The sequence below is a fragment of the Vespula vulgaris genome, chromosome 14 (genome assembly GCF_905475345.1).
Source record: "Vespula vulgaris chromosome 14, iyVesVulg1.1, whole genome shotgun sequence".
NCBI classification, from domain to species: Eukaryota; Metazoa; Arthropoda; class Insecta; order Hymenoptera; family Vespidae; genus Vespula; species Vespula vulgaris.
This window is the reverse complement of record NC_066599.1, coordinates 482,501-501,940: the sequence shown is the minus strand read 5'-3', so window position 1 is coordinate 501,940 and position 19,440 is coordinate 482,501. Positions and strand designations below refer to the sequence as shown.

Here is a 19,440-nt window from a genome sequence, read left to right as displayed (position 1 = left end):
CTAAAAGTGTAAACTACAGAAACACCTTGCAGAGTTATCAAGTAATATGTTGTACTTACATGCATGCATGTACGTACACATGGGAGATCTTCGACGAAAGTACGTACAATAGATATTATCTTATAGAAGAGAATCGATCAACAAAAAGTAGAGTAAATTGGATATTTTTACTTACGTATGTATGTATTATTTTCATACATTTAAAAAAGACAAAGGAAGCATTACTGTGTTAGTACTATAGTATAAATAACATGCATACGATAAATGTAATGAAAACTTTGCGAAAATGTTAGCTCTGAAAAGATTAATTCTCGAGTAATCCAGATTCGGTCGAAGATCGTTGGATCAATCGTTTTGATGCGATTACTAACCTGTGAAAGGAAGCCAGCGACGTCGATGGCACTATTGACACGTGGCCTTGTCGGTCTTGGCCAACCTAAACCACTGCCACTGTCCAAAGAATCCACGTGATGGTTCGACCAGTGCTGATGCTGCAATTTCATCAATTGGATTAGAAATAGCTCAAACGGGATCGTATATAGTTATGACACGTATCGATTGAATATAACGAACAAAACGTTTCCATGTTTGCTTGCTTGCTTGTTTGTTTGTTTGTTTGTATGTTTGTTTATTAACAAACCTCTCCCCTCCTCCCCCCCAGTACACATATACACGTACACGTTTCGTTCGTTGATACGTAGAAATACGAAGGAAAATCGAACGACGCAACACAAAATTTGTGCGTTTCGTGGCTTTCGGTGTATACATGTAACGCGTGTGTCTCGCTCTTAGTGTTATGTGTGCTCTAAAGCGTGACGTCATCAAACGTACATCGAACTACTCGGATATTCCTAAGTATATATAAATACATATATTTCTCGCTGTGCGATCATTTAAAGGTATAGCGTGCACGAATTTCGTTGATGAAATTTAGCGTGACGTCGCTGAAAATGGTGTTATCGGTCGAAGCGAATTCAAGCGGGCATAGTTTCCATATTTTTTCTTCTTTTCCTTGTTTTCTATTTTCTCTTCTCTTTTTTTTATACACACACACATCTGTCTGCGTGTGTGACACGAACAATATATAATATCTAAACATATAATTATATCGAACGTTCTCAAAACGAGCGCGCGGTCACTGTTATCTTCTTATTTATCATGTAAATTTATTCGAACGAGTACCGTCGACGAATACTTTCGAATAATTCCGTTTTGGCTTCGTTCCATCGTAATTTAAAGGTGGATATTTCACGGACATGCATCTCCAAACTCGTTTAACGAAGTAAAACGTCTTTCGCGAGTGAGCTTCGCGATTTCGATAACGAGATAAGTGCTGGTTGTGATATCGCAGATGACAGTCCACTTGTGCTTGCCATTCTCGAAGTAATATGGAAATCAAAAGTTAAAAGAGAGTCTTCGATAACGAACTCGAAGAGAATAGAATTCGTAAACTCTTCGAATTTAGTTTAATGTCGATTCCTTCCGCGTTTCGACTCTATAGAAAGAAAAGAAAATTATAATTAAATAAATAAATGATCAACTAAATAAATATATTTAGATATCTAAACATAAAAATTAATTATCTTTCACGTGCATTGTCGACTGTTTGGTTTAATTTCGATTTAACACACGGATGTATCGTAATAATGGATCGTAATATCAGTTACGAAGGAACTTCTATTCATTCTTAAAAAAAAAAAAGGAAAAAAATGATTTGAATAATGTATACTATATACTTTGAGAAATAGGAACTGCAAATTGTCATGAACACAAATTGTTTGACTATAAAGGAATGTCATATAAAAACAAATTAATACGGAGAAACGTTGAAATAAAAAATTAAAAAATAGACAGATACATACATATGTATACGTGTGTGCAAATTGAAAATGACGTGGCTTTATAAAGGATTAAATGGAATATCGATCGTCCTTTTACGCAACGCCAACAATAGTTAATTAAATGGAACGAAATACGTAACGTCAAAGAAAAATTTCTAGTTAGCTAAACTCTCGCAAATTTTTCACCAATTTCCATGTCTTCTTTTCTATTCTACATTCATCTTCTTTCGTTTTTTTCCTTCTGCTTTATTTTTGTTCTCTTTTTCCCTGTCGTTGTACCGATTATTAATTGGCAAGTAGAAAAAGAGGGAGAAAAAGAGAGAGAGAAAGAGGTAGAGAGAGAGAGAGAGAGAGAGAGAGAGAGAGAGAGAAAGGAAGAAAGAGAAAGAGAGAGAGAGAGGAAAAAAGACAGGAAAAAGAAAGAGAAAAAAGACAAGAGGCAAAGGACGCACACAATTAGTAGGCACTTTTATCTTTTCGTGAGAAAGTAGAAGCAATCGGGGTTTGCTGACAAGTAAAAAGAAAAAGAAAAATAGAGGGGGAGAGAGAGAGAAAGAAAGAGAGAATGATGAGAAATAGGGAAGGAAATAGGGTCGTAGGAAAATTGGAAATGTTTTAAAGGAGAATATATCGCACAACATGGTCACGAATAAACTACAAAAATACATGAAAAACGAGAAGAGACACACGACGAACATAGATAAATAGATATAGAGACAGAGATTGAAAGGAAATTGGAAAAAAAAAACAGAAAAAAACAAGCAAAATATTTCGTGCTCGTTTGCAATTGGGTTTTAATGATAAATCAATAGAGATAAGGAAGAGAGAGAGAGAGACAGAGAGAGAGAGAGAGAGAGAGAGAGAGAGAGAGAGAGAGAGAGAGAGAGAGAGAGAGAGAGAGAGAGAGAGATAGAGAAAACGAAAACAAGATAATGAAAGATCTGTTCTTTGTTTGTTTGTTTTCTCTTTTCTTTTTCTTTTCTTTTTTTTTTACAAGTACCGATGATCAGGCAGAGATATCCGCTCTATGGAGAAGAGCAAATTGGCATCCACAGTCCCGAGGTTCTCTTGTTCTTCTAGGATACTGAAAGCACTGTTCCAAGACGCAGCAGCTTCCACCCCCGCACTGCATCATCATGTCCGACAACGTCGTCATTATCTTGATCGTTTTCGTATCGTTTACGTTGCATTGGGTTTGATTTGTACGTGTGTACATTTGTGAGAATGTGTGTGCACGTGTTGGTTGGTCATTTCGTTAACAAGTCGGTATCGTAAAGAATGTATTACGTATGTCGTCGTCGTTGTCGTCGTCGTCGTCGTCGTCGTTGTCGTTGCGTGTGTTTGTATTTAAGATTTACGTGTAAGTATGTGTGTTTCGAAGAAAAATTATCCGTTGAAAATTGTACGTTGCGTGGCGTGCGAAACGTCGAAGAACGGTCGACGATATCGAGATATCGTATCCAAAAGAAGAAGTTCGAGTTCGACGAGATCGAGCAAGAGGAAACAGACAGAGATTAGATTCTATTATTAATCGTTGCCTTGTTGATTTTTCTGGCAATTATTTCTTTATTTATTTGTTTATTCTTTATTTTATTATTTTCTTTGTCTATTTCTTTGTTTTTCTATCCGACGAAAGTTAAGACAAGTTTGGGGAATAAGTAGAAAGATAATGATCGAGATGTATTGCAAGATAATATAACGAATTCAAGATTATGTCTTCTTCAAAGCTGAGTAACTTTCTTTTGAACGGACAAAACATTGTTCTTTTATTTTTTTCAATTTTCAATAAAAACAGAGAAATTAGCGTACATCTATAGAATGTAATATAAATTGGTGTAAATAGTCGAGGATGTCTTAAAGTACAAGGTAATAAGCTATTCTTCTTATCATAAAAGAAAGATGGCATTTTAAAAAATGTCATATCGTTGTCGGACACATATAAAAAAATTATTATTTAATCATGTCAATTAAAAAATTCGTTAAATTCGTTTGTCCGTCCTAAATAAAAAGTTAAACAATTGCAAAATGCGAGCAAACATTTAGAAAACTTAATTAATATATTATATACGTGTATGCATTAGTTTAGAACTTTGATACGTTATATTATGTGATAATGGTTTTACGTAAAAAAATGAAAACGATGCATCCTTAGTCTTAAGTTCAAACGCATTAGGATTGAAATAATTATCCCGCCACCGACTCCTTCTATCTTCTCTATAAGTTCTATTCTAAACCAGAATATGCATGAGGGAGGAAGAGAGAGAGAGAGAGAGAGAGAGAGAGAGAGAGAGAGAGAAAGAGAGAAAGATATGCAAATTTATGGGAATATAATCAAGGAGGTAAAGCGTGCATCGCTTTCGGGCACGCAAAAGAGAGTATCTTCGCTTAGTATACGTCTTCTATAATATAAAGTCCTTTTAACTCTCTAATACTAATTTGGAAGCACATGCAAAAGCGGCTTCAACGTTATTTTCAGTAATTAACGAATAAATCGTTATCGACTGCCTCAAGCGATTCCCATTCGTGATGATCGGTGAAAGAGAAGTGATAATAAAGATAATACAGAGAAAGAGAAAGAGAGAGATAGAGAGAGGAGGAGAAAAGAAATATAACCCGTAATTTAGTCCACATGAACAGCAAGAAATTGATGGAGATATAATGACTCGGATCTAAATAACTTCTCTTTCTTTTCTTTTCTTTTTTGAATCTATGCATAATACCAAGTGATTTGAACGACTTTAAAAAGAAATCAGAGAGTTTCGGAAAAAAAATCATTATCGTTCTTAGTTCCTATATTTGAATTCTATTCAGAAACTAAATATAAATAATAATTGGGACACGAAGAAGTAAATTTTTTGGAAAAAAATTATCTACGATAATAGTTACGACATCTTTATTATCTAATACTTTGTGTGTCAACGATCCTTTCGTCATCTATTTTTATTCTTCTCGACCGAGTTGACAGTCCCTTCAAAGTTTTATACGCTTCTGGGTATTGTGCAATTGAGGTCGCTGAATAATTCATTATATTCCCTATCAGAATAAGAAACCGGGTTATCATTGATTACGTAGGTATTTAGCCAGAGTACCATAAAATTTCGTTGAGAGATAACTACTGTATCGAATCGACTTAATCAAATATCTCGATAATCGGCTAAAACTCTAAACGAATATTGATATCAAGCATATTTCTAACGAAACCTAATAATTTTAACAAACATTTTTTTATCTATCTTCGACGAAAACAAATATATCGAATACGATGAGATTTTCGTTTTTCACGCAATTTCCTAACGGATTTCAATGAAAATGTATTTGGATTAAAAAAAAAAAAAAAAAAAGGAAAAAAAAAGAAAGAAAGAAAGGAGAAAAAACAAATTCTATAGGACGTTCATTACATTTACCACGAGAGAAAACACGTAAAACGTGGATGGTAATATTTTCACGGTGGTATTATTTCACGCTAATCCGACGAGCTTTCTATTCTTCGGGAAATTTTACATCGTTTAATTGCATGCGTAATATAATGGTATTACGAGAGAAAGAGCGAGAGAGAGAGAGAGAGAGAGAGGGAGAGAGAGAGAGAGGGAGAGAGAGAGAGAGAGAGAGAGAGAGAGAGAGATGTAACGTCCATACGAAATAACAATTTATCGATTAAAGATTAAAGCTCTATTACTCGTTGTTATTATTTCATCGCAAAAGGTATAATGTATATGTATATCGAAGAAAAATATATTTTATACTTATCGTCAGTAATTATAATGAAATTTATGGGAGATCGTATTACGTCTCTAATGATTTGCTAATTTTTAAAACGATTTTAATCATCGATGAAATTTCGATTAATAGAATCGAATAACGTGTGAATATGGGGGAGGATCAATAAATATTCGATTCGTCGACTTATACAACTTATCTATAGACGAATAAATGAGCCGATGATTATGTAAATAGCTCGTGGTACATACATTTAAGATTCTTTATGATTATTCTTTCGTTCAAATATAACTTAATAATTAATAATATAACTTAATAACCAATAATTAGCTAGAATTATTTCGAAAACAAGTACGAAGGAGAATTATTAATTTCAACATAATCAAACACCCATCGCACTTAGGATGAGAATTTTCACGAACGATGAACGTAGTTAGGCAACTTTCATAATCACTGGCACGAATATCAATGACAATTATAGAAAGAAGAAACTATAAAAATAAGGATCAATAGATATAATAAATATATAATAAAATTCGATCATGCGTTACCTGGGAACACGTGTGCTGTGTCGAATGTTGAGGATACGCCGTATTGGTCGCCGTACAAACGCCGGTACCAGGAACTTTCAATTGTTCCTTGTAATCCGGTTGATACGGCAACAACATGCGAATTTTACCCCAACGATTGAAGAAGAGAGCTATAGCACCGGCCCAGACTATCAGCACCAGTATAACTATGCCAACTTCGACGCCTCGTATCTGGAATGAGAAAGCTTTTTATTCGGGTAAGCTCGTATAACGAAAAGAAGTACCTTTAAAAGATCGTTTATTTTCTTTCTGTCTTTAGAATGCCCCTCCCCCCGTTCCCTCCCCCACCAGCCCCGACCCAAACCCAGCCCTAGCCCCATTTCATACTTGTATGTAAGCTTGCGGTTGTTGAGAAGACGGCGGAGACGGAGGAAGTGGTCCATTCGTTACTGCTGCATCCTGCTGGGGAAAGGTCCGCGGAGGTTCTAAAAAAGGAAATAAATATACGTATATTTATATATATGCAGATAGATAGGGTGTCCCATTAAAATCGATCCACGCTCGAGTGTTTGAATATTTTTTGCGTATATGCACTCTGTATATACAGGAGGCAATTCTTTCGAATAAAAAACAAAAAGAAAACGTCGAATGAATTTTATGACTTCGATACTAGAAAGTCTTTTAAAGGAGGATAAGCTTGTTATAAGCAAGGGCACGTTTTCAATTTATAATTGCTATTAGCAAGGAGGTTAACGTATGACAGCTGGCGTATTAGATAGCTATAGGTATATGTATATGATCAATGTTGATTACCCTTTAGCAACCATCACGGAAACGACTAATCGTTACTAATAGTTTCCACCTTGTCATGTGACGGTCGAAGTAGATTACCTTTCCTCATTATACATGCGAAATCTCTCCTAACTTAGTTACGTATATATTTTGTTACATATTTCGTTTCTTCCGAATTTGTCTCGCGCTTGAATATTTAGTGGAATTTTGACGTATAACGTGCTCACGCATGGCTGTGTGTGTGTGTGTGTGTACGATGTCCAATTTTTTAAACTCGGAATATATGGAACGCTTAATGGTAAACGTGAGCTTTTTCTTTTTTTTTCTTATAGATACCCGATGAAATAATATTAAAGTGTGTTTGATGTTTGAAATGGGACACTCTGTATATATTTACACGAGACACTCAATGTCAGACTTACTACGTGCATGCATTGTCTATTTTTTATAAAATAAAATCAACACGTGTTACCGAAGGAACATATGTTCCTCTGAAGTATATCATCGTGTAGGTACATACGTATGGATATGTAATGTCTATGTATGAGAACAACTTGTTACACGAATTACTGCTGTTTGTGTGATTTACTTGCTTGGATAACCTTGTTCTTCCGTATCTATACATGCTACGTAAAATTGTTGAAGGAGTAGGTAACAACATTGAAAGTTGAAAATTTGTTTGACTGTCATAACACATTCGTTGGGTATACGTTATTGATTATCCAAATCGTATCTATCTGAAAATGTCATATATGATTTTGTATGCGAATAAAAGGAAATCTGCTTTTCAAATTCTTCCTTTATATACGTACGTATATGGAAAATATATTAATTATATCATATAAATAAACAATATATCATAAATTGTATGGTACCTTTAAATGTAGCCAATCTGCGGTCTATTTTGTAGAGACAATTAACGGTGAAAAATGAAAAAGGAGTAAAAAAACGGAAGGAAGAGGAAATACGTGAGAGATTCTATATTTTGGAATATGACCATTTTGGGTACTCTGCGGAACAGTTGAAATATCGATTCCCTCTGGCGATATACATATATATATATATACGCGTGTATGTGTATATATATATAGAGGTAGATGCTTTTAATATTGGTTACGAAACAGCACTCTCTTCATCCCTCCGAGGAATTGATGTGCAACGTATTATGTATCGCGAGGACGTTCTATTAAGGCCGTCCAATCAAGCGTCCTGTCGATAAATCGAGTAAAAATCCTCTCCTTGATTAAATCTTCGATCGCGTTTAGATTAATTAAAGAATAAAAACTGAACGATAATATCTCGAACGATTAATCGAGCGTTGACGGAAAAAGAGTTTCGAAATTGATCCGACATTGTATTCGTCATGTACATGCATGTATATACATACGTAATAACATCATACCTATACGTATCATAAGCACGTAATCACCAATTTCTATCAAATTTTTTATAATATATTACGCGTTTAATCAACGAGAAGCAAGAAAATTAATGTTCGTAAACGCGTATATAACTCGTGTTATATATAACTTGTGTTATTCTTTTTCTAAAGAGCAAAGAGAGTGCAATGCCGGTAAGTAATGAATGTTACACTTGAAACTGATTAGGACGGAGTCGGACAGACAGCAACAACGTTCTAATCTCCTTCGTGTAATACCCGTTCGTAATCGTATTTGGTAGGGATTTATACAGACCAAAAGGGAAGAAAATCCTGTCAAAGTAAACCAGCTCAAGTGACATTTTAGTATCGTGGACGAAGTACCGAAAGAATAGTTCAGTATGTTGCTATTTAACGGACGTGTTAATCTTTTTATGTAAGTGCGATTATTTGTCACGCGGTAATTCTCATATTACGTTATTATTCTCACACAACGTGTATTTCAGCATTTATTAAAAAAAGTATTGTTCCAAGAATTGCAAGTAGTAAGAGTCGGTCGACGTTCGGACAAGATACTTCAGATATTATTCTGAAAGGGGATCTAAAGGAAACGAATGAAAAGAAAAAAGAATAAATAAATGAAAAGAGACTGACGACTCACCGAGCGTACGGAAGACGATTGGTCGACTTCTATACTTTTTGCCTGCTCTCACAGCAGTGACTACTAGTTGGTACTGCGTGTCGGCCCTTAGACCGCTTAACGTAACTGCTTCGCTATTTCCTGCGACCACCGCCACCACCCTGTAACTAACGCCTTCCCGTTGTGATTCAAATTTGATATTTCGCATCGAACGATAAGGAATGATATAGGAAACTGATTCATTTTAATAACGGGGAATCGTTTTCCAATATCATTTAAAAATGACTATCATCGAATTTCATTTCGTTTCATGTGAAATAAGATATTTCTTGTAACGATATAATTCGTTGTAGATGGGTCGCGTGTATGTGTGTGAACTTTTCAAAGGTTACGTAATATTATACGTCATTCGTAATTATTATTAATATATATATTTTTTTTTTCAACAGCTATTTCAAATATCGAATAATTTTGAAATAACAATTGAAAAGCGTCAGTGTGTCGATGCATTATGAATTATATTCGTCATTTTATCGCGATCGTTATATATTCTACGCTATAAGCTACATTCAATTACAACTTTGTACAAGAGCTCTGAATTTCATAAATTATGCATGCTCGGTGAAATATGTAAATATTAAAAAGAAAAAAATGTCACTTCTCTCTCAAAACAAATTTGAAAAATACATACTCTGCTTTAAGGAACAGAAACTGCGTTATTGGTATAAACAAAGTTTTTAATTATGATTAAATGGCATGATAATGTAATACCGATATATGAAAGGGTAAATTGAGTATGTTACATGGTTCGTTACCGGAAGGTTAATAAGAAATGAAATTTCATAAGTTGGTCGACGTGAAAAGAAGCGAAAAAAGGGGATTAGAAGCTTAGATGGTTGATAGAACGGGGATAAAACGGGAGAAAATAAGGGTAGAGTTTTAAACGATCGCTTCGAAGAGATAGAGAGATAGATAGATAGAGAGAGAAACGTTTTGGTAAAGGATTGAGATAGAATGAAAAAGAGATATAGAGAAGGATTATTCGACGAAGGGAAAGAAAAATGGAATTCTTCGTAAATCTCGTAATTCATCTTTGTAATTGAAAAAAGAAAACCAAGAGTCCGAAAGTCATTTGATATTGTTTAAGTTTGGATAAAATGAAAATAATGCGTTCAATCGTATGAAACGATAGATTTATATCAATTCTTATGATACCGTTCTTGGTTGTTTGTAAGCAAAAAAAAAGAAAAAAAAGAAAAAGGAAAAGAAGAACAAAGAAAAAGAAAATATTGAAATAATGGGAACGCACCTGGCGTCCGTTGGTTTATACGTAACGTCGTACTTTTCAACTTGCTCGACCTGGCTGGTGCTCCAAGAAACACGGACGGATGTCGGGTTTAGGAACATCACCGTTATGTTTTCCGGAACTCCCGGAATACCGCTCGTCATCGAGCCTGGAAAAATAAATCGAGACGTCGTTCAATTTTATGAAGTATGAACGAGCTCTTTTTAGACGTCTGAGAATTCGTTAAACGTCAAAGTTCTAAAAGCAACAAGCGTTAACGTCATGTGTGCTTTTAGTATTATTCTTATCAATTGTATATGTTTACGTACAGTGCGTTCGTGTGTGTTTGTGCGTGCGCGTGTATAAACTGTATATACATGTATACATAAATGTTTGTTTTATATAAGATTATAATAAAAATTTGTTACTTGTAAAATCATAATGTATATTTTATATTATTTCTTTCGTTCGAACGATCGACATAACAGAAAAAGAAAAGACATAAAACAAGTTTTTTTTCTTCTATTTGCGAGGAAATTCAATATACGTAATAGATGAAACGTTTTACGAGATATCGCGATAGAAGAATGTAATAGTTCTCTTTCTTTTTACGCGATATCCGATCGACCTACCAGCATTTACGTTTGCAAAACACTACCGAACCGCTTTTCTAATTCCATCTGTACAAATACTCTCAACGTTTTTGTTTTTTCTTCGTTTAACCACGATCCTACAAAAAGCTTGGAGAAACTCGTTTTCCGTAACTCGTCGGTTGCTTAAAAAAGAAATAAACAACCGAAAAAAATAAAAAAAGAATTCAAAAAAGGTCGAGAGAGAGAGAGAGAGAGAGAGAGAGAGAGAGAGAAATGTTTGCGAAGTTAACTTTTCGAAGAGTTCTTCACACAGTGTTAACGAGACAGGTTTCATTGTCCTGTAATTATAACACACTTGTCTTTAGGACCCTAGAGAAAATCATTTGCTTTTGTTCATTCTAGTAAAATAGGCATCATTAAAACGACAAAAATTTGTTCATTTATTCTTTCTCGTCGCTCGCAATAAAATTAAACAAATTTATTTTTTGTCAAAATTAGATTTGTCTTATCAAAATTTATTTTATCAATGACTACGAAGTTAACCATAAACAAATTGAGGTACACCGAGTAATGAACCAAATGTAATTCGTGAGGACAAATGTAAATACATAGATACGATTGAACAATATATACGCTCGATTCTCTTCCTCCCCTCCCTCTCTCTCCCTCCCTCCCTCTCTCTCTCTCTCTCTCTTTTATACGATATTTCGATCGAGTCGTCTGGTTGGTTGACGATAGTTGTTAACGATTCTACAACCTTAGGAATCAATCGTCTCGAACTACCGTGTCCAGGACAATCTATTCGTCTATATGTACGCGCGCGCGCGTGTGTGTGTGTCTTTGTGTCCGTGCATGTCTATCTATTTCTTTTCGATCTGTCCTTCCATTTGACCGTACTACCTCGTTCGAATTTTCCTTTTATCGATCGTGTCCAATTCATACGCTAGAAAAATACAGAGAACTCTAACGTAATTAAAGTCACTTGGATGAAAAATGATTCGGATGTATTTTCGAACGAATTCGATACGAGAAACGATTATCGAATCTTTTCTTTTTCTTTTTATATTTCATTCTAATTATAATTTTCACACGTTCCGAATATGTTATCTCTTATCGTGATAACCGTACAATAAAATTGTTACACGTGTAATATTCAAATGAATTCAAGTTTCTTAGATGACGTAGGTAATCCTCGAATGACCTTCCCTCCGATTTTTCTCGGTTTAATTATTATCAGAATAAATATAGTATAAAAGAGTAGGGTCGATAAGAAAATACTCAATAAGTTCATTACTTGGTCTTTTCTTTCTTGGAACATCAAGATAGGATTTTTTCTCTTTGTTTTTTCTTTTCTTTTCTTCTCTTATTTTTTTTTTTTAATTAAAAAAGAACAGAATCGTCTTATACATTTGATATCATTTAATTGGACCAATTTCTGGGATCGTGGGGGATAACGAAATGACCCCGTAAAAATGAAAAATATATAAGTCGATGAAAAATCGTATCGTTCTTCTAATCTATTTCGATAGCGTGCAATGTATTTTCCGAGAATGTCGAAACGCTTCGATACTCTAGGATAGGCAAAATCGCTTTGTGAGTCAAGTTCTAGGGAAGTTAAACGAACGGTGTATACGGAGATTGATGGATAGATCGCTGTAAACCCATTCTCTCTCTCTCTCTCTCTCTCTCTCTCTCTTCTTTGATTTCTCTCGATATTTATCTTCTACGTAGCCGTGCAAAAACCTATCAGCCAGGTCAGCTCATAAATCTATGCGATGTAAATTAAATCATCCTTTCTCGACGTACGTGATATCACAATACGCGAGAAATACGACGTGCGGCGATCTATCATTTCTTTCGATTCTAAACGATCTTGTATGCGCGATTAGGTAAGGTAATTGAGAAATTACAAGAATTTCAAATAGAAATAATAACGAGTAGATACGTTGCGTTCCGCGAGAACGTATTTGTTTTCTTTTTTTGCTTTTCTTCCGATCGCTGTTACGATCACAAGGCGCATTAACGCAAAATTTATGAACATTGATCGCGTATCTATTTTCATTGAAACTGGAGATATTGACGGATACCTGTTACTCGTACGTCCATGTCTCTCTTGCAAGATGAACGAACAAGTAAATAAACAAACGAACGAACAAATAAAAATGTTGAAAAGACTCACCCGCGAACCCAGCTCCCTGCAGGAATAGTATACTGGCCCAAAGGACCATGCCGCCAAGATGGCGGGCCGGATATGGACCGCGTATCCCTGCAGACAGGATCACAGTACTTCCGTAGATATCTTCGGTCGTAGACGTATGCTGGTTCACCGCTACATATACGTGTATAAACGTATCCGCCAAAGAAGAAGCTAAGGTCTATCTCGCGGAACCGCACCAAGTCACTTTGTCCGTTAGCTCATAATCGAAATCCTCGAGATGCCACGAGCTTTCCTGGAACATGGTTCACTCGTGTCCCGGCAATGTGACAGCCCTTCCTTCTTGTACAAGGGAGGAGGAGAACGAGGAGGAGAAGGAGGAAAGGGGGAAGGCCGATAGCTTCGTCGTTGTTCTCGTGTCTTCGCCGGGGGCTGCGAACCCAAAGAATTTTAATTAAACGTCCTACGAACGACGATCGCGGCGAGCTCGTGCGACGTCAGATTACGCGATACGCGTCTACCGCGTTTCTTATACTTTTCTTTTTTGTCGATTCTCTCGAGAGAACTCTCTCGACTTTCGAACGACGTCGCGCGTCGTATTTTTCAGTTTGTCTTACCACTCGCGTACGAATCAATTTCTACAATACTTATTCCGTAGAAAATTGTTGAATCTCGACGTCAACCGAATCGTGTATGGATGTGTATCGCTTCTATGGATAATTTTTAATACAACCTATTACCAGTTTGTATCTGTGCTTTTTTATTTTTCTCTTTTCTATGTTCCCCTCTCAATTGAAAGTGGGTCGAGGAAAACTCGACGAGCCGCCCACAAAAAGGGAGTGAACATTTCACTCGAGCTAATGGAGATAACAGGGGTTACGTCGAATTTTGGGGTTATCGAAGTCGAGAAACAGAGAGAGAGAGAGAGAGAGAGAGAGAGAGAGAGAGAGAGAGAGAGAGAGAGAGAGATGGTCGTGAAAGATAGACGGATTAAAACGTTTGCTAATTCCCTCGAGGCAAGTATCTGGCACTGACTCGATATTATTAATGGACGATGCAGACATAACAATAGACTTCTCAACTAGCCGGTGTGAAATGTGGAGTCATTAACTCTAATGAACCTGTTTTAAGTTCCCAACGTTACCGTCTATTTTTATATCTGGCATTTGCATACGCGTCGATCGATCGAAACGCTCTTAAGAAATAATTCTTTTCGACATAGCTGCATACCTACGTTTCGAAAATACCAACACGTTCGTCAAATTCATTCAACTTTAATTAATTCGAGAATAATAACTGCGAAATTTGCTCGGGACATTATTCTCCATTATCGGAAACATTGAGATACCTATTAGCAATTGTAAAATTAATCCTATCGCTAATTAATTCTCCCCTTACGGCAAACTCCTGTGATCCGATATGCGTTTGGGAGGTCGTACCAAATTTCTACGACATGCCGTCAGTCGCACTGGCCTAGTTCGCGTATCGTACACGTCTCAGTTGACGTCACATCAAGCCGAAGCAACATCGAGCCCCAGGTACTTCTCCCTCTGTCGTATTCGTGTTCGCAGTACGAGTTAACCGTGTTGAACTTGAGAAAGGAATACCGCATTACGTGCGAATTTGATAGCCTGCGCAACGTCTTTGCCATCTGTTACTCTCTCTCTCTCTCCCCCTCCCTCTCTTTCTTTCCCTACCCTCGTTTCGACAATCATCGAGTTACAGGATTAACTCGGTTACAAACAAATTGTTTACCGAATAACATCGACAATTTGTTTGAAAACGTATCGTGTCAGACTTTGCTTCGCTTTAAAAAAAATCGGTACTCTCCTAACACGCTTTTTTTTTCTCATTCCGTTGATTCGTGACGTAGGTGCAGAGGATGAAAAACGAGGGGAGAAAGAAAGAAAGAGCGCAAGAGAGAGCTTTGACGCTTATATGTGGTACGATGAAATATCGGGCGAAAGATCGCGTCAAAATCCGATATCAGTGAACTGAAAGTTCGCTAGGTAAAAAAATCGGTGACCACTCTGTCGCTACTGGCAGGGTCTTTCCTATTTTATTACGCCGAAACTGTGGAATATTGGAAATTGAGTATTGCGAAGGGTTGGGCTTATCGTTTTAACGAAACGTTAAAAATGAAGATTTCTAAAGTATTAAACACTACAGATCGATAACCGATTGATAAGAGACCGTATTAGATGCCATCGAGAATATGGGACAATGAAACTTCCAAAATTCTTTTCCGCGTAACCTCGAAGTAAAGACGTCCAACGGACATGGCAGATTGTTTTGGAATAAGTTACGTCTTCCGAGGAAGGTTTAATTCATCGAGCACGCATTTACGCGAAACACGTTTCATACAGCGTATGCGAATGCTCACGGGGGATCGATAATATCGATTTACTTTGGTCGAAGAACATGAACATGCTCGGTGCATATCGGTGTAAGAACATCAGCCGACATGTATCTCGGCAATATCCACGTTCTCTCGAAGTGTACGACCTCGCCCATCGTTGAGTAGTTATATACGTATAAATGGCGTGCGACATCTAGGCCAGTCTACGTCAGTAACCTATACAAGACGAAGGGTACATGTACAGATATGTATACAATAATACATATTATAGAAGGTTTCAATTTTAAACAATCGCGTCTTCTAATCTTTCTTCCGTAAAGAAAAAGTCATTACGATTATTTATACATTACTTATATTCTTTATATAATTGTTGCGAGTCGATAGTATGAAACGTGTAGATATATGTAAATGACAAAGGATAATTATAAACAATGGAAATCAAAAGAGGATGTCGAAACGAGGACCGACTCGCGCCAACGCGTTGACGCGACCGCGGTCGCGGGGGAAATGAGACGTGCCTCTCCCCTCGACGTTCGTCGGCGCGTAGTACGGCGCGCATGCGCACTCGCCTCTCGTCTATCTCTCTTCAATGTTTACGACGCGCTGAACGAAACGCGCACGCGTCAGTTCAGCGCCAGTTGCGTACGTGGGGGGTTACTGCGCTTGATAGCCGGATCCAGGTCTCGAAACGATGATTAGATTAGACCAACGTTGGAAGATCTTTTCGATAGAAACTCGATCATTGAAATTAGATCTTACGTCGAGATTATATTACGCGTTGCTATTGCAAGTTTAGTTCAGCCGCAACAACTTTACACGTTCGATCGTCGATTGCGTTTTTATCACGAATATAAATTTCTTGTCGAGATATAATAGATTAAATCGAGATGTAATTCCAAGAATTTCGTCGTGCAAAAAATAGAATAATTACGCTAGTCCGTTAATCACGTTTTTCTTTTTGCGAACGACGCTCGTAAATGTTTCGTGTTTTAGCCAACAGAAACTCGGTCTGCAGAAATTTGATGTAATACTATTTTATTATACGTATTTGCGTCGCACAGTGCGTCGAATCTGGATCGAACGATAGCTCGTAAATTAAGTCTATTATCTAAAGTTTACGAGAAGATATAAATCTAACCGATATAATGCAAAAATTAGTACCGATAAAATGCAACGGGCTATTGCAGCAACCGACGACAAGGATCGTCGACAGCCAATCGTAAAGCTCGTAGACTTGGGACTCCGCGAATGTTCCCAATTTAGATTCGGACGATTTGGGATCGAGTAAGGGGGAGAGAGAGAGAGAGAGAGAGAGAGAGAGAGAGAGAGAGGTGCATTCAATGTTAACGAGTTACATTTGTTTATCCGTTAGCACATTTAGCTGTCTGCGAGAGTGAAAACACTATGTAGGCATATAAATGTGCTAAAGGTATACATATACAGATATACACACGGTACAAAGATATATAAACTTGGGGCAATATCGTTTTGGTTTCGCTTGGATGGCCTCAATTCGAAGTTTTTGCCGACGTTACGCATAGGCATGTACTCTTTCGTTTCTTCCATTAGAGAATTCATGTTCGTACTGCGAAGTATAAATCGCCTGATGGAAATGTATGACACGCGTCACACGTGACGTACAAAAGATCCTACGTGATAAACACTGTCTGCTTATTTTTTACAGAGTCGACTGAAAATCTCGAAATCGATCGTAAATACGCGTTGTACGATATTCCTTCGATTCGCGAAACCTTAAGCCCTTCGACGGATTAATTAGGACGGTGAATATATGCATAATCGATACTCCCCTCTTTTGTTTTTCTGCAATTTGTTTGCTCTTTTTTTTTCTTTTCTTTTTTTCCCGTGATCAACATCGAAGAGAAATTTCTCACTAAAGCTAAAGCTATTACACTCGACTTAGCGTTATTGCTCTTAATCATTCCGTAAAACAAATTGTTCTTTTCCACGATGAACTTCAACCCTTTTTCATGTGAATTATCTCTAACGAGAACTTCTCAAGGACGACTTTTATTATTATCGACCGTGATTGCTATATCTCGAGAAATTTTGACGAGTTTTCACGGTGAAGGTGAAGACTGATAAGACGAGAAAGAGAGAAAAATGATCGCTCGCGAATCCTCCGAAAAACGCGGCTTCTAACAGAAATAATAACAACCCGTTGTGATGGCCTATCGTCAGTTACACCGCTAACCGGTAGGAAATAATACATTCAGTTTCGTTTTACGAGACTTTATGGCATTTTTTCGCTGGTAACTAGAATAAATTGCTACTCGCAAGTCATATGCACGCGATCAAACATGGAACGTATGGAAATAATGACCATCGAAAGAAGAGAAAGGAAAACAAAATAGACATAGATAATGAAAATACCGGATCTTTCCGGTTTCATTTTCCGAATAATTTCTATGAAGACACGATATTTGGAGAATCGTTAGGAAGAAAGAATAGAAATACTCTGAATGATAATCGGTAAATATTCCAAGGAGAGAAAGAGAGAGACGACTGACTCAGAGAGTATTCGTGGATCAAATGCTATTCTTGAATGTCTGACAAGACGAAACGATAGAATTAACGTATTATACGAAAACAAGTGCAACGTTCTGATACGCTTAGCGTTCATTCGAGCATTGACTTTGATTCGGTTAGTGAATATAATCCATTCGATCTGATTCATAATGTAAAAATAAACCGAACGTGTAAGTAATAAGTAAATCGCTCTCCAAAGCGATATCGATTTAATCGGAGCAACGCAACAAATCGATTCCTCGAATTAACGCCATCTCGTATCCGTCGAAAATGAAAAATGATCGTCGCCTTTCACCTCAGACGATTAAAGAAGCGAATGAGATTCGTTAGTTATGCAGCGCAATCATTGTCAAATAGTGTCTCGCGTTAATTCGTATCATTTACAAGGGAATTTACGACTAACATTCGTCCAAATTTACGACTAAAATTCGTAAAGATAGAAAATCATTCGAGACAATATCGTGCCATAAGTGACAACGAGATTCTGTAAAAATATCGAACACGAGTAAATATGTATCGTACGTTCTCTCCGTTCTAAACTTCGTGTAAAGTTCTACAACTTCGCTAAGTGACACGATCGGTTATTCGATCTGGCAAACTTTGTATGTAACTATCGATTATATATTTTCTTTTTTCTTTTTTCTTTCTAATATTACAAAATAAAATCGAACCGTCGTTCTGTTAAAAAAGGAGAAAAAGCTGCAATAAAGCGTAAGAGAGAGAAAAACTAATTCAAATTCTATCTCCATCAATGTCAATGTACAGCAACTTTTTTTTATTTATCTTGAAATAAAAAAGACAAATATAAATAATCGAACAATTCTGGCTCGTTCGACGCTCGAAAACTTCCGCGTTCGGAATAATAAACGCAAACGATATCGCGTAATAATCTGTCGCGTGTATCTCTCACATTTAACTAATACAAATTGTAATGGCGTCTCTTAAAAATGAAAACTACATATTACGACTGGAAAACGCGTGAGAACTCGTGATAAAAGAAGCCATTCTATTTACTTATTCACCTACGTCGATATCGATGTACAAAATTCTCATTCCGAAGTAAAAAGAGAAGAGAAAAGAATTGAAAAAGGGATAAAACAAATTGAAAAAGGAATCGAAAAAAAGAAAATGAAAAATCATCAAAGAAAGTCGAAGAGAAAACGAATCGCAAAAAGAAAATGAAAAAAGTGAAAAAATAGAGACGCAACTTTATTTCATATTAATGAAAAAGGAGAAAGAAAAAGACGCAACTTTATTTTCATTCTTGGAATATTTTGATTATTAGATCTCTCTGATTTTTTTCTTCTGTTAATACCATTGTGCATTGAATGTGGTTAATAGTATTATAATAAATTAAACTTAATTTTACTATTACTATAATCTCTCTTTTAGGGGATACCATATTTTCTTAATCAACTTTTCGTCTTTGAAACGTTCCCTTTTATAGCACAAATCGCAAAAGAGACGGTTAATCCGAATTTCTATATACGTATTTGATGAGAATGAGAGCAAGTAAACGACAAGGACAAGATTGGATCCTTTTCTATCTTCTCTCCTTGGTAATATTATGTAAATTCTTTGGATATGTACATAGATATACACG

At 36.4% G+C, this 19,440-nt stretch overlaps 1 protein-coding gene and 1 long non-coding RNA gene across 9 annotated transcripts in view; one reads left to right on the top strand and one right to left on the bottom strand.

Moving 5' to 3' along the window:
• Nucleotides 1-19,440, bottom strand: part of LOC127068967 (uncharacterized) — a 28,952-nt gene that overhangs the window by 7,583 nt on the left and 1,929 nt on the right. For 5 of the 8 annotated variants that reach the window (XM_051005471.1, XM_051005472.1, XM_051005474.1 and 2 more), the window contains 6 exons: nucleotides 12,956-13,363; nucleotides 10,208-10,352; nucleotides 8,920-9,065; nucleotides 6,476-6,573; nucleotides 6,110-6,319; nucleotides 372-491 (listed from right to left, as the gene is read on the bottom strand). In XM_051005471.1, coding sequence (XP_050861428.1) covers nucleotides 372-491; nucleotides 6,110-6,319; nucleotides 6,476-6,573; nucleotides 8,920-9,065; nucleotides 10,208-10,352; nucleotides 12,956-13,004 — 768 coding nt within the window. In that variant the 5' untranslated portion in view covers nucleotides 13,005-13,363. The remainder of the gene's footprint in view (nucleotides 1-371; nucleotides 492-6,109; nucleotides 6,320-6,475; nucleotides 6,574-8,919; nucleotides 9,066-10,207; nucleotides 10,353-12,955; nucleotides 13,364-19,440) is intronic. The other 3 variants (XM_051005477.1, XM_051005476.1, XM_051005478.1) reach the window with 2 other exon arrangements.
• LOC127068986 (uncharacterized) overlaps nucleotides 19,241-19,440 on the top strand; it is a 736-nt gene continuing 536 nt past the window's right edge. The window contains exon 1 of the long non-coding RNA XR_007783263.1: nucleotides 19,241-19,396. This is a non-coding gene — a long non-coding RNA (uncharacterized LOC127068986). The remainder of the gene's footprint in view (nucleotides 19,397-19,440) is intronic.